The sequence below is a fragment of the Pleurodeles waltl genome, chromosome 6 (genome assembly GCF_031143425.1).
Source record: "Pleurodeles waltl isolate 20211129_DDA chromosome 6, aPleWal1.hap1.20221129, whole genome shotgun sequence".
Classification (NCBI taxonomy): domain Eukaryota; kingdom Metazoa; phylum Chordata; class Amphibia; order Caudata; family Salamandridae; genus Pleurodeles; species Pleurodeles waltl.
Genome location: NC_090445.1, coordinates 615,858,019 through 615,873,442, shown reverse-complemented (window position 1 = coordinate 615,873,442; position 15,424 = coordinate 615,858,019). Strand labels below are relative to the sequence as shown.

General features: G+C 43.6%; 1 protein-coding gene across 4 annotated transcripts in view; it reads left to right on the top strand.

Annotated features, from left to right (window-relative positions):
• PPP1R12B (protein phosphatase 1 regulatory subunit 12B) overlaps window positions 1-15,424 on the top strand; it is a 786,992-nt gene that overhangs the window by 760,306 nt on the left and 11,262 nt on the right. For 2 of the 4 annotated variants that reach the window (XM_069238923.1, XM_069238925.1), the window contains one exon: window positions 3,741-3,913. The exons of the other annotated variants lie outside the window; for them this stretch is intronic. In XM_069238923.1, coding sequence (XP_069095024.1) covers window positions 3,741-3,866 — 126 coding nt within the window. In that variant the 3' untranslated portion in view covers window positions 3,867-3,913. The remainder of the gene's footprint in view (window positions 1-3,740; window positions 3,914-15,424) is intronic. 4 annotated transcript variants of the gene reach the window in all.

The following is a 15,424-nucleotide window of genomic DNA, read 5'->3' as shown; positions in this document are numbered from 1 at the left end:
CCTGGAGAGTCAGGCCCATAGCGACTGTCACTATGCCTGTTTGGTCCTGCAGGACTTTCTTGTTTAAAATTGGTTTGCAGACCCACCTCTGGGAATGGGATTTCTTGGGGGTCTATACAAAAATAAGGAACCTGCAGCTGGAAGTCTCTACCAGATGAACAAGTTACTTACTCTCGTTAATGACTTATCTGCTAGAGGCTGTATCTAGCTGCAGATTGCTTACCGACCCACCCATCCTCCTTGCTCTGCGAATGCATTTCTAGGGGCAGAGACTTCACTTTCAGGGCACTAATTTTGACACACCAGTGGTCATTGTTCTTCATGGCTCCGTGCTTCTGGTGTGGAAAGTACTGAAAAGAAACTGATGTCGGCAAACCTGGGTGGCACCTATATATGAACTACAAAGTAATTTCCGGTAAAGCGGAAGAGCTGATCGACACCACCCACTGGCACGCAGGGGTACTATTGAGGAAAATTCTTCCAGATTCAGTCTGACTGGAATTCAAAGATAAGGCATCTGCAGCTAGATATAGTCTCTACCAGATAAGTTGTTACCAGAAGTAAGTAACTTATTCTTTGAAGTAACTCATCAGTTACACAGGTTTTTTTTGTTTTTACTTTGTCTGTTTACTTTGCACCGTTGTATATAATATTGGCTTGCAACCTAATGAGTCTTTTCTTGCATAGTCCGACTGTAAGACTGTGAAATTCCTCCACACTCACAGCACAGGGACATCATAGTTAAGAGCACTGCAAAGGCCCTGTCAAATACTCAGGAGAGTAATCGTCATCACATGTAAAAACATTCCAAATGTCCTTAACCGGATGTAATATACACAACGATAGATTTAGCATGGACTGCAGAACTACAAACCTATTTTACACATATCATGGAATACAGCGATGCAGGCTTTGCTCGTGCACACAAAACACTTCCAACACTACATGTGTGTATTGATATTTATGAAGAGCTGTGTTGCCTCACACCACGTGTGAGAATTTCAACCACCCATACAGCTAAATACATTCAAGAGCTCATTGGTGGTAACTGTCTTAGTTTGTCAAAATTGTGTTATTTTTTTTCTGAAACAATTAATAGCTTTTTGCTTTTATTCCCTTGCTTAAGTAAACCATTTGGTCAGCGAAAATAGGGTCCTTTTCATGCTTGCAGATGTGCAGGTAGATTAATAAATTGTTACTTTGTGGGTCCCTATTTAGAGTTCTGTGATGGCTTCCCACTTGGCCTGGCATAATAGCACATTTTCTGTTTAGTTTTAGTCTTACAACATTTTGATACTGTTCCCACTTGTGTTAAAAAAATAAAATAATTGTACGGACCGCAGAATGTAAAGTATTTTTCACATTAAATCTATACATGTTAAATAATGCAAGCAAGCTAAACAAAATTGGGCCTCTAACATATGCAAATAAAATAACTAATCAGCATTAGTACTTTTCAGTTTTACACAATACATGCATGTGAAGTAAACATAGTAAGTAAGTTAAACATTTTAAATAAGATCACAGGTCAGAGGGAAGTATTTGGAAAATATTTAATGCAATGCTCTGTTATTTTTCTTACAATAAGTCCTACATGCAAATTTGAAAACATTGTAACCAAGGTAGGCAAAATATACAAAGGTATCCAAGAAATTTTGTATAATTGATAGTTAACCTTTCTTTTTTTATTTTCTCGCATTATCAGACTCAGCTGGCTCTGTCATATTACACCTCCAGCCAGTAATGGCATTTAAGCCCAAAGCACTTTGCGTGCTGGAATTTGAGAGTCCTTCATAACATTGCTAAATGTGAAACTGTAATGCACAGTGGCTAAGATGCCAGAGCTGCCTGAAGGTGTTTTACTAGAAATGGGGGCACTTGAAAAATAACAGGTATAGTCAGCAATTTAAACAGTCCACTTAAGTTCAGTTATCCCTTTTAAAACCTCAATTAAATACTATTGCCAGAACTTTATTGACAACCTGGTGTCCCTACTAATGCCCATATATTTAGCTTTTATCAGAAATAGGTAAGAATGCTTTGACAGTTCTTTGAAACCTCACTCCTTTGACCCCCTACTTCTGGCCGGGATTTGACAGACAAAGTTGCTGATGGTCCTATACATAGTGGCTCTAGACCACTCTGTTTTCACTGCAAGCACAGGTTTTTTCTCAATTATTATTGTCTTCGTTCCCCAAGTATATATTAAATGTTACTTTTAGCCTGAGCCTGGCACCCTTCGATAATAATCTATGCCCCACTCTAGTGGAAGCCTCTCCCACCATTTAAAGAGTTCTGTTTTAGAAGATGCACACCTGGGGATATCACAAGGTTTACTGCTCTCTGATACCTCTGCTTGTATGATTGTTGTAACCTGTCTACGTCCATCCGTTCACGCTCATCAATCATTTACTACTAGTTCATCTAGCCATCCATCCATCCATTTATTCATTCAACTATTGATGCAAGAACTCATCTAGCCATGCACTGTCGTTCACTTTTTCATCCATTCATGCACTCCAACCTTTTGCTTATTCTCACATTCACCCACTGAGCTAGCCACAAATTGGGTAGTTTTTGCATCAATCAATGAAGGAAAACTATGACTAAAGATGGCTAGACCTATGCGCTGTCTAATAATGTTCATGGAGCCTCCCACAGTGGGCATTTCCAGCTCTAAAGAAAGGCAGTATGTTTGCCACCCTGTAACATTTCTCTAAAATACCCTGTAGCACTCCTCCAATTTGTCTCATTGTGTAATCTCCATTTTAAAAACTATTACACAGTCACCATCCCATACTTTGCTTATTCTGATTGAGTGATGGAGTTTCATGTCATTATTTAGCAAACTTTCAGAGTGCACCTGATTCAAAATCAGAACCCTCTGCTAACATTTGTGGTTAGAATAGACTGTTGGTATAATTTGGAAATGCTGATTACTTTGTGTTCCAAATGTTTTTTTTGGGTTGAATAACAGGCTCTTCAGAATGTAGCTTACCTCCTGTTTTACATCACTCTTCTTTCACACTGATGGACTTGTTTCCCAATATATAAAATGTAAAGGTGAATGTAACCTGCTTGGTTCACTGATCAATTCTAATGCACTAGCTCTCTTCTTTAGTCATCAAAAAATACAGATAAGCAACAAAAACAATGTCCTTAACCTTGAAACATCTAAGTGCAAAGTACTTGCAGGAGGTGTTCTTAGCAGTATGTTTACTTTGAGATACATTATTTATAAACAGTTGTCTCATGTATAACTCAAACAGTCATCATAACCAAACAGGTCTCACCTCCTAAGCCACTCTTGCACATTATATGAAGATGATAAACACTAAGTCACAACACTGAGCTAGAACTCTAGTTCCCAGGATCCCAGCCTTCTCCTTGAATCAAACTCTTGGTTAGTCACTATATATTGCATATAAAATTTGCTTTTTTTGCTAGGTGTGGAATTTGGTGTACCTTAATGTCCTCTGTGCAGCCTCCCTATTGTTTAAGTAGGGTGTAAAAGGTAATGGATTTTTAATTTGTAGGCAGTGCAGTTCTAATCATGGTCCTCATCTTTTTCTTCCTGCACTTTCTACTAAATGATGTTCTTGTTATGACTTTGCCTAAATACTAATTCACTTTTGCGTCTCCCTCTCACTTTCCTTTTCTTGGTATTTCTCTGTTTTCTACCTGTCACCTCTCATCCCTCTGTCTATCCGTCCTTCCTTTCCATGCCTCACCCTCCGCAGAACCTTCATCAGTTGAAACAGATTCAGGCACTGCGGCAGATGAACGAACAGCTGCTGACGGAGAACAGGGCCTTGACCCGAGTGGTAGCCAAGCTCTCTGAGGCGGCAGAGACCGAAGAGCTCTAGCTCACTTGCCTTCCTTTTCATCTTGCTTCTTCACTCTACTCTTCCAGGCAGGTTCATACTAAATCTCTGCTTTGTTTGCTGTCTCTCCTGTTCTCCTTCTCAAAGATGGAGCCTCTGTTCACCGCATTAACATTCCCGTCTTTTGACAGAATGCACCACTGACCTCAGCTCCTGTGTTTTCTTTTACTAAATGGTTCTAGTTTATTTATTGATGAAGAATACTGTATAAGACAAATTGGCAAATAGATTTTTCTTTTTATTGAGCATGAGGTATTACAGCATACAGTCTTACAGCTTACAGAGTGGTTAGCAATTTTACTAGAACTACCGTTTTAGAATGATCCAGTGAGAATTTTAGGTACTTAAGGCCCAAGTAGGAGTGGGCCACCCACCACATTGGACATAAAAACTTTGTAGAAATAGCATTGAAGGGCTGGTGGCACTCTCACATATGCAAGAATATTTTTGATGAACACTTCTAACTGTGGATTCCTTACCTTGAAACTACTGGCAGGAGCCAAACTGGATTCACAGATTTTTCTCAGCATTTCCTTAGAAAACCATTAGGTGGCATCATGCAGCTCCCCTTAAGCTCTGTCCTGCCCCGAAAATGAGTGTGGAGCCACATATAGCCACCTCAGTGCGCTGATGTTATTTCCTTTTTTTATGCACCTTCTGATGCCGAGCCACTGTTGCTCCCTTATTTTCTCTCTAACAAAACTCGTTTTTGCAAATTGTATACATTGTGCAATGTACATGTCTTCCTCTAAACCTGCAGGTGTCAAACCTTCCCAGAACTGACATTAGCAGATGTTGGTGTCAGACCTCCACCAGGTATGTCTCCGGTTTCTAGGTTTCTCTCATGACGAAGTTATGTGACGACTGCACCAGAATGAACCTGAAGGCCATCTGAGGCAATGATTTGAGCTGTGTGTCTCTGAACAGCGTGAGAAACACTAAAACATGTCCTCACTCCCGAGGCTGCTGTTAAGAGAGGTCTTCTTCACACTCCAGAATGTAAGGTAAGTCGAAGTCCAAGCAGAAACATAAGTCTGAATGTGACTCTCCTTCTTTCCGTCATTCTCTGCAAAAAAGGTTGTGCGGAAGTCAGGACTCCTGCTGATCTAGGTCCGGGTCCCCCACTGTGAAGCCGATCCCTCAACTTATCACATTGCAATCCAAGTTCTTGGATACTTTGGCAACACTGCAACATGTAGGAGCCTTCAAGGAGGTCATGTTTCATATATTTGGCACCTTACCCGACTCCATCTGTTGCACGTATGTGCCTCAAGGATCTAAGGCGGTCTCCAGTTGGACTATCTCTGTTGTATTAATCCCCAACAGCACATTTTGACCCCACCCCACTGCAGCCCATGCCCCGGCTCTGGAGCCGACACCTGACCCCACTTCTCAACCTTCATCAAAATCCTTGCGGGTTAAATTGCATTTGCTCTAGCGGAAGAGCCAACTGTCCTTTCAGCCTCTGAAGGAAATCCACTGTGACCTCAACTGAAGTTGAGCCTACCTTGACCTCAAACACAGCCTATGAAGCCCCATTTGGACTGGGGTGGGACATTGTCACTAGCAGCATATATTTCAAATCCAGAACCAAATGATAGTTGGAACTGGAATGACTATTCCCAACTCTATGAAAAGGAAAAACTGGTTTGAGGCATGTGTAGTTGTACGTACTCAGGCTGTGTCATCTAATGTTGGGATCGAACTTGTGCAACTTGTTTTTCTTGGAAGAAATCTTTGAGTCATCATGTAAAGTGTCTCCACCTACTACTGGTAATGCACATGGGTATCAGCTCCATTGTTAGATTGTTTTTTTCTGTGCCATTGGGTTCGTCTGTCTCCTCTGAGCTCCGGGTTGACTCCTTGCGGTGATCGTCTTCTTGCCTGTTCGGGTTATCTAGACCCATTGGTAAAGCAATTGTCACGCATATTTCCTTTTCTGAGTCATATTGCTACACTGTCTAAACAGCAGGGATCTCTTCGACACCCCATTCAGGGCCTTACCCTCTATGGGGCCATCTCCATCATCTTCTGCAACAAGAATGTCCAATCTATAGGGGAAAGCACTCTATTTTGGAACTGTCCACAGTGTTGAGCTCTGGACAAACTTCACCAGGTGTATCCACCTGTCTGTCTGTCCTCGGGCCATTACTAGGACTCCTGCTTTTCCTGCCTCGCTGTAAAAACAAAAACAAAAAAGTGTTTTTCCAGAGATGCCTCGCTCAATGACCCGGGATGCAGCAGCAGGGAAACAGCAGCCTCGATCTCTTCAGGAACCGGGATGTCAAGCAAGAACCAAAACCAGGTCCTGTGGTTGACTAGTCTCTGCATTTCAATCAATAGGCTAGTTCCCACTCGGACTCTGAAACCGGAGACCCCTAGAATCTCAAGGTTTTGATGAGAAAGACATCTGCCATGAGCTGCTGCCCGTTTAATTAGTACTTGAGGCCACAGTCTGCCACATTTTCCACAAGGTAGACCTTAACAATACAGCCAGTGTTACTGCCACGTACTACCTTCATAAAGAAAGAACACACTCCACAGTTATCAGCATTGGCACAGTGCTTTTGGCAGTGGGCACTCCCATCAGCATGTCCATCTTCTGATGGAGTACTTACTTGGAGTGGACAACAACATTGCAGACCTGATCAGCAGGATGCAGCAACATGTCCAAAAGGGGAACACCTGCAGACCCTACTCCCATACGTCTGCCGTTGGGGGTTTCCTGATGTAGACCTGTTTGTCACCGCTGAGTGCCAAATGTCTAAGCTTGGCCTTCAGGTACCCACACCCCTGGGCAATGCACTGTAAATAAACTGGTCAGGGGTGTTTGCCTAAGCTTTTCCGCCCACCCAACTTCTTCCATTCCATGTTTGGAAGCTTCGGCAAACATCACTCACTCTCATCCTAGTGGCTTCCAATTTAGCTAGACAGCCATGGTTCACTCCCCTTCTCGAGCTATCTTTAGTGCCCACTAGAAGCTGCCCATCTGGCCAGACCTTCACACACAAAACCAGGGCACAGTCGGGCATCCTTACCCCAGACAGCTTAATCTTGTGATGTGGTTCCTGAGGTCCAGTAGTTTGATTACTGCAGCCTTCCTGCGGGGTGCATGACCATCATAAAGAAGGTTTGCAGACCTACAATGTGGGCCTACTGTGCACCCAAATGGAAGGGGTTTGTCCACTGCTGCCTTGCAAAACACATCAGCCCTCTCAAGACAGTACCCCAAGACATTATCTGTTATGTGCCTCATTTGCGTAAGTCAGGTCCTGCATATACATCCATCAGACTCATCTAGCTGCAGTTGCTGCTTATCTTCAGAATAGAGAACACACTTCAGTTTTCAGGGTTCCATTCATTAAAGCCTTCATAAAAGGACCCAAAGGCGTCATTCCATCCTGAGTACCACCTGCCTCCGTGAGGAATCTCAACATTGTTCTCACAAGGCTTTTGGTCCCTCTTTTCATAGCACTTCAGTTGTACCCTTTACAGTTGCTTTCTTTCTAGTAGATGTTGTCTCCCTCTTCCGTGTGAGTGAGCTTAACCCCTTCGCAGCCAAGGACGTAAAGGTTACCTCCTGGTACCAGCTCAGCGCCCCCACTGCAGGGATGGAAGGGGAGTTGCTTCCTCTCCTTTCATGTCTCTCTCAGCATTTCTGCTGCTTGATCGCGATGCGATCGGGCAGCAGAAATGCCCACTAGAAACCAGGGAATTTTTTTGGGGGGGTAATTGTCATGAGTGGGGCTGCCCCTTGGGCAAGGGGGCCAAATTATTTTCAAGCCATTTTTTCTAAAGGGATAATTTTTTTAAATGTTTATTTTTGTTTTTTTTATATGTGGGGAGCGACCCCTTATGCAAGGGTCGCTCCCTGGGGGGCAAATTAATTTGAGGCCATTTCTGTCCCCCTTGGGGGCCAAACGGCCTATTTTTGTTTGGCCAATCTGCCCTCAAGGGGGGAAGAAACCACTTGACACCAGAGATTGGTGTGTGTGTATGTTTTGTTTGGGAGAGCAGCTCCCCATTATGGCCACATTACTGTTGGCCATATCTGCCCCCCTTGTGGGCAGATCGGCCTATTTTTGGGTGGCCCATCTGCCCCCCAGGGGGGAAGAAAGCCCACCAGAGACCAGGGAAGATTTATTTTTTTTAAATAAGAGGGTGGGGGTATGGCCATACACCTACCCCAAATAAATGGGACCATAGTTGTTCTGCCCAGCATGGGCAAATTGGACAATTAACCCCGATCCACACCCAGGGGCGGAGGGGGGGGGACAGAAAGTCTACTAGGTGCCAGGAAAAGAAAAAAAATAATTGTGGGATGGTGGCTACCAACCAGTATGGGCCTAGTATTGCCCCCTCCCCAACTGAAGGGGGTAACAGTCTTTCAGCTCTCCCCCGCACACTAAAACATCTTATCCCATAGCAAGCAAGAGGACATTTGATTATTTTGGGTTATGTTCTACATTTGGGCCATGAGAGCTTGGCTAACTCTCAAAATTGTCCCACTTGGAATGGTGAGGGCTGTACTTTTTCGACATTGGGACGCTGCCATGTAGAAAAATCCTCAAGACCTAGACACTTCTGAAAACTAAACATCTGGGTGATTCCAGGGTGGTGTGCTTCACATGCACCCTGCACCATTTTCTTACCCACAATGCCCTGCAAACCTCCAACTTTGCTGGAAATTACAGATTTTTCCCCACATTTTTGTGATGGAATCTGCAGGAATCCATAAAATTCCTAGCACCCAGCATTGTCTCATCTGTACCGGTGAAAATTCTGCTGCACTTGTCAGCCTAAAAATATTTTTTCATACTGCCCCTTTGGACCCGCTTTGGTTCCCCCTCAATTTCAACATGTTTTTGGCTCTTCCCTGTTACAGGCACTTGGCCCACCTACACAAGAGAGGTATAATTTTTCCCGGGAGACTGAGGGGAACGTTGGGTGGTAGTAAATTTTTCCTGGTGCGGTGATCCCACACAGAAATGTCGGAAAAATTAGATTTTTTTTTTTTTAAGCTAAATTTGAGGTTTGTTGAGGATTCCAGGTAAGAAAACATTGGGGGATCCATGCCATTCACACCTCCCTGGATTCCCTGGGGTGTCTAGTTTTCAGAAATGTCTGGGTTTGGCAGGTTTCCCTAGATGGCTGCTGAGCCCAGGACCAAAAACGCAGGTGCCCCCCCTGCCATCTCCACCTTTTCCGTAACAGAATCTGGTTAGAGCCCCACAAGTCACCCCATCTTGGATTTCTCTAGGTGTCTAGTTTTACAAAATGTGCAGGTTTGGTAGGTTTCCCCAGGTGCCGGCTGAGCTAGAGGATAAAATCCACAGCTCGGCACTTTGGGAGAACGTTGGGTGGAAGGAAATTTGTGGCACCTCTCAGATTCCAGAACTTTTTGTCACCAAAATGAGAGGCAAAAATGTTTTTTGGGCCAGATTTTGAGGTTTGCAAAGGATTCTGGCTAACAGAACCTGGTGAGAGCCCCACAAGTCACCCCATCTTGGATTCCCCTATGTGTCTAGTTTTCACAAATTAGCAGGTTCGGTAGGTTTCCCTAGCTGCCGGCTGAGCTAGAGGCTAAAATCCACAGCTAGGCACTTTGCAAAAAAACACGTCAGATTTCAATGTAAAAATGTGATGTGTCCATGTTGCGTTTCCTGTCGCGAGCATTAGGCCTACCCAAGCAAGTGAGGTACCATTTTTATCAGGAGACTTTAGGGAACATAGAATAGCAAAGCAAGTGTTATTGCCCCTTGTCTTTCTCTATATTTTTTTATTCCAAATGTAAGAAAGTGTGTGAAAAAGATGTCTATTTGAGAAATGCCCTGTAATTCACATGCTAGTATGGGCACCCCGGAATTCAGACGTGCAAATAACCACTGCTTCTCAACACCTTATCTTGTCCCCATTTTGGAAATACATAGGTTTTCTTGATACCTATTGTTCACTCTTTATATTTGGGCAAATGATTGCTTGTCACCCGGTATAGAATGAAAACCCATTGCAAGGTGCAGCTCATTTATTGGCTCTGGGTACCTAGGGTTTTTGATGAACCTACAAGCCCTATATACCCCTGCAACCAGAAGAGTCCAGCAGACGTAACGATATATTGCTTTCAAAAATCTGGCATCACAGAAAAAAGATAGAGTAAAACATTGAGAAAAAGGCTGTTTTTTTTCACCTCAATTACAATATTTGTTTATTTCAGCTGTTATTTTCTGTGGGAAACCCTTGTAGGATCTACACAAATTACTCCTTGCTGAATTCAGAATTGTGTCTACTTTTCAGAAATGTTTAGCTTTCTGGGATCCAGCATTAGTTTCACACCCATTTCTGTCACTAACTGGAAGGAGGCTGAAAGCACAAACAATAGTAAAACTGTGGTATCTCCCAGTAAAATGTCAAAATTGTGTTGAAAAATTGGGTTTTCTTATTCGAGTCTTCCTGTTCCTGATAGCTAGGAAGATGGTGATTTTAGCACCGCAAACCCTTTGTTGATGCCATTTTCAGGGGAAAAAAACACAAGCCTTCTTCTGCAGCCCTTTTTTCCCTTTCTTTTTTTAAAACAAAGTTTTCGCTGTATTTTGGCTAAGTTCTTGGTCTCCTTCAGGGGAACCCACAAAGTCTGGGTACCTCTAGAATCCCTAGGATGTTGGGTAAAAAAGGACGCAATTTCGCATGGGTAGCTTATGTGGACAAAAAGTTATGAGGGCCTAAGCGCGAACTGCCCCAAACAGCCAAAAAAAGGCTTGGCATCTGAGAGGAAAAGGCCTGGCAGCGAAAGGGTTAAGGTTCTAACCTTGGAGGAACCTTTCTTTCAGGTTCATAAAGATAGGCTAGTCCATAGAAGAAGTCCAAATTCCTCCCTAAAGTGCCCTCTTTCTTAAACCTCAATCAAGCTATCACATTCCAGGTGTTCTATCTACATATTACAGTGCCAGAGAGGGCTTTTCAAACATTAGATGTTGAGAGCCCCTTTGTATTACATTGACAGGACAAAACCTTTTCGTAAAACACAACAGCTGTTTGTCTCTTTCACCAAACCACACAAGGACCACGCTCTCTCCATAGCAAGCATTGCCCATTGGCTCGTCAAATGCAGGCAGGCCTGTTGTACAACAAAACCCTATTGCTGACATTCATAAGGCAGCTTTGTGGTCCACTACACACACTTCCACCAAGCACTACTGTGTGATGATCACGCCAACAAGCTAAGCTGGCCAGGCTGTACTTTGTACACTTTTACGGTCTTCTGCAATGTCCTCTGGCTAGCCACTGCTTATGAGAGAACTGCTATACAGTCTATGCACACCATGCCATAGATGGAAAATGTTAATTAACATGTAAGCATCTGTTTGTGACAGGTAGTGCTGTAGATTCACATGCACCCACCCTCCTCTTCAGAAGCTGTGGATTGTTGTAGATGCCTTTTTCTTTTCTTCTTTCTCTGCATGTTCATCATCATCTGTCTCTTTGCACCATTTTCAGTCTTCCCTGCCATGTGACTAAAACAATCTAACAATGGAGCTGATGCCCATACGCATTACCAGTATTAGGTGGAGTCAATATGCCTTGTAAATCTAAGACTTCTTCAAGGAAAAACAAGTTCAATACATCTAAGCCCAACACTAGTTGGCAGTAGGATGCATAGCATGTGACTCTACAGCACTCAATGCCACAAACAGGTGCTTACAGGTTAAGTAACATTTTCCTTTCTGGACCTTCAAGTTACCAGTGTATCTATATACGTCCCCTTACACTGACGTAAACTCTCCACTTGGCCCTCCCACAGAGGAGTCAGCATCTTTTAACATGGTCATCAGGAGGGCTGCAGAAGTCCCCAACCGTCCAACTGTAGTGTTCAAATTGAATGTTCTCTCAGAAGTCCTTCCATCTGGGTAGACCTCTTCAGAGCCGTTCCTTCCGTTCAATGAGGCCATTATGGATGCTTTATTAGGCACTTAGGCCAAACCTGGATCTTGCTCCGCTGTGAATAGACAAATTGTCAGGAAAACCCACCTGTTCTGGTGGACCTACCTTTCCCTATCCTGAGAGTCTTGTGGAGCAAGCTTTTTCAAGCAGTTTGAACCCTCTTTCCCTACCACGCCTCCAGATATGGAAGCCTTTGGAAGAGGATGTTTCTCATTTTCTAGTCATTTCCTTAGATCAGTCATCTCCACTTGCCTCTTATGGAACATGGTAAGAAAAATATAACCCCTGATCCCTAATAAGTTTTGAACCAGTGTGGCTTAGATCATACATTATGGTCAAGATGCTGCGAAGTAGGTCACTGATCGGGGTTGGACACCACCTGTTGCTTGGGGTAGGACAGTTGGTACTAGCGTGGTGTTTTCCACCACACCGAGATGAGATCCATTGTCTCTCTTCAGTGATGTCTAAGTATCACTGATGGACATGCCATTTGATGGCACCTGTCTCTTCGGAGGAAAACGGATTCAGCCATGGTTGCAATTCAAACAAAGCTGAGCCAGAGCACACTTGCTTGGCCTTTCAGCACTTCTGCCAGCAGTATCCCCATCAGTACTGCCCTTTTCGAGGCTTCGGAAGGGGCATCCATCAGAGGCAATGTCGAGGCTCACCTCCACAACAACAGACCTCCCAATTCTTTTTAGGCAGAGGTTGGAGTCCAGCCGACAATGTCCAGGCCCCCAGGGGCAATGCGCTCCCCAGTCTCCCACACCCTGCTGCCACTTCCATACCCCTACGGCTTGTCCTTTTGAAGGCAGGATATGTTTTTACCTCTGCATGCGGCAAAGCATCATATCAGACAGATTGGAGCTTCAAAATATCCAGGATGGATACACCCTACCTTTCCTGTCCACCCCTCCTCATATGCCACCCACACCTCAGCCACTTCCAGAGGACCACTTCTGCACCCTAGAAAGTGAAATCCAGGCTTTTTTGGACAAGGATGCAATAGAGGACACAGGTCAGTGGTGTAACAATAGCCCTCTAGGCCCTGCGGTGCGAGAATCCCCGAGCTCCAGGGGAACCCCTCCTACTCTGTGCACGGGCGGCAAGCCCCTGGGCTAGGAGCTCCTGACTGGGTGTGGAATGCAGGGGCCCCTGACATGTTTTTTGCAGGGGGTTCCTTCAAGTTTCATTACGCCACTGGTGCTGGCATCAGAAATAGTGTATGTATGTTACTCCTGTTACTTTATGGTTCTAAAGAACGGAGGACTGTATGATATTTTAGACTGAAGCCTCTGAAATACTTCCTCAAAAAGGAGAAGTTCATGAGGCTCACCATGGCCCAAGTTCTGTCTGGCCTGACTACAGATGACTGCATGATGCAGGTACGAGAGAGACTGCAAAACATTCTACATTGGTATTTACTAGCCCACAGTTGGACCAGTGGTAGACCCCTCTTCACCTAGAGCTGACGGGCATGACTGATGCATCGTTGCTGGGTAGAGTAGGCCACTTGGGAGAGGTGGAAATCTTAGGACTCATCTCTGACCGAGACCTAGCCCTAGCTCTCATCAGTTTGCTGGAGGTGTCGACAATCTGCTTGACACTTAGTCTTCCTTGTGTCCATTAAGATAGAACAGGTCCAGGCCCTCATGGACAAAGAAATGGCCATATGGTATTGCACGAGTCATTCCAGAGACCCACCAAAGTAGAAGGTACTGCTTTGATACCTGTTCACAAGGTGAAAAATATGCAATTAGAAGTATCCATCAGAACAAATTGCTAACCTTTGGTAACGCTGTTTCTGGTGTATATTCTAACTGCAGCATTCTCACTGTCCCACCCACTTCCCTGCTTTGGAAAATTTACTCTTTTTCCACTTAAAAAAATCCCAGATTACAGATCTACACACTGTTTACTCTGATCAGTATTCGCTCTGCATCCAACAACGTGGACACAGTTGGGAAAGAAAAATTGTGCACGCATGCAAGGGTTGGCAGCTGTATATGACTCCGGCTCATTTCTGGGGTGGTAAGGAGTTGAAGCGGAGCTACACAGTACCACCTACTAGCGTGCAAGAAAATTGCTGAGAAGAGTCTCTGGTTCCAATCTGGCACCTGGGGCTGTTCACAATGTGAGGAATCTTCAATTAGACTATCTAGAGTATCTAGCAGAAAGGGATTTACTTAAGGCAAGTAGTGTTTTTTTAAGACATTTTGTCCATGATTATAATATTCATTTACTCATCCATTGCTATCCAAGACCAGTGTAATTTCTGTTCTAGATAAATATTTAGCTTGTTTCACTCTTACAAATAGTGCCAATGAGCATTCTTAAGGCAGATAATTCTTCCTTCATTAAGTAAATGCAGTTATGTCTGACAATAAGAAGACATTCTTTGACTTTAGAAAGCTAATTGTCACTACTCGTCAAAGCAGTGTTTTAGATGACCAGTAGACACATCATGTATTGTGCGGCCAATCTATATTCTACTTTTCATGCAAAAAATGTTTTTGTACATAACCTAGCTAAACACCCATACATTGGTTGTCAGTTTGGGTAATTTATGCCAATCCCTCTTTTTGATGGGTTGCCACTGAGTCATTTCTTCAAAACCCTGAATAGAATTCACGTGTTGGTGTTTCAGCTGTACCCCAACATAGTAGTCCTTCATTGCCTGTCTAACTACTACTGCCACAGTTGTTGTTCTATCAGGGAGAGTCTGCACCATGGAATTACCTCATGTAGCAACGTAGACCTGGGCATGACCAATTCAGGAGGCGACTTTGCTGGAGCTTATTTTCCCCGTGGGTAATGTATACCTTGCAAAACCAAGAGTAAAATTGGACGTTTTGAATAAGCTGTCTCAGGGCCTATAGCCCCACAATACTATATAGCTGGTGCTGGCAGGCCTGTAGAACCGTGAGTGCATACTGGTAAAATCTAACATAATTAGGATCCTTGCACACATGAAAATTCAGTTTGATTCATATTCTTGCTCAGTCCACAAAGTATTTAGGTTATCCTTTGTGGACATACTGCTCCGTCACTCCTCAGTGAAGGAAACAAAGAACCTCAGAAGACTTCAAGGGTACCAGATTGTATATCAACAGCTGTACGAATTACTTGCTGAGGAATCCAAAATAAGTTGAAACAAACAAGTATTCAACTTCTTCAGGGACCTTCTCCACACCTTTTTATTTTATTTTTTGAAGGCTCCTTTCAGTTGGGGTAATTTATGTGTAGTGTGGTGAAATGCATGTGTCCACCTCTATCCGTTGTGAGCAATAGTTGCTATTCATCAAGAGAAATGTACCAAAATGTGTACATTGAATCTAGCAATGTGAAAAGAAAATGCATCTGTTAAAAAAACTGTATAAGTTGAATACATAAAATACACTCTTATACTACACTTTAAAACCCTTAGATTTTTCTCATTGTCTATGCACTGAGAAAATCTGACCCCAGAGCCATCTTTTTTTCAAGAAACTAAGTTTTGTGGGTCCTAACCAAAAGTTCTGATACCATTATGGATAAGAGGCAGTGGCCCTGTTTAAGGGAAGGCTCCCACAGTGAAGTACCTAGGGATCATTGTGGAGTTT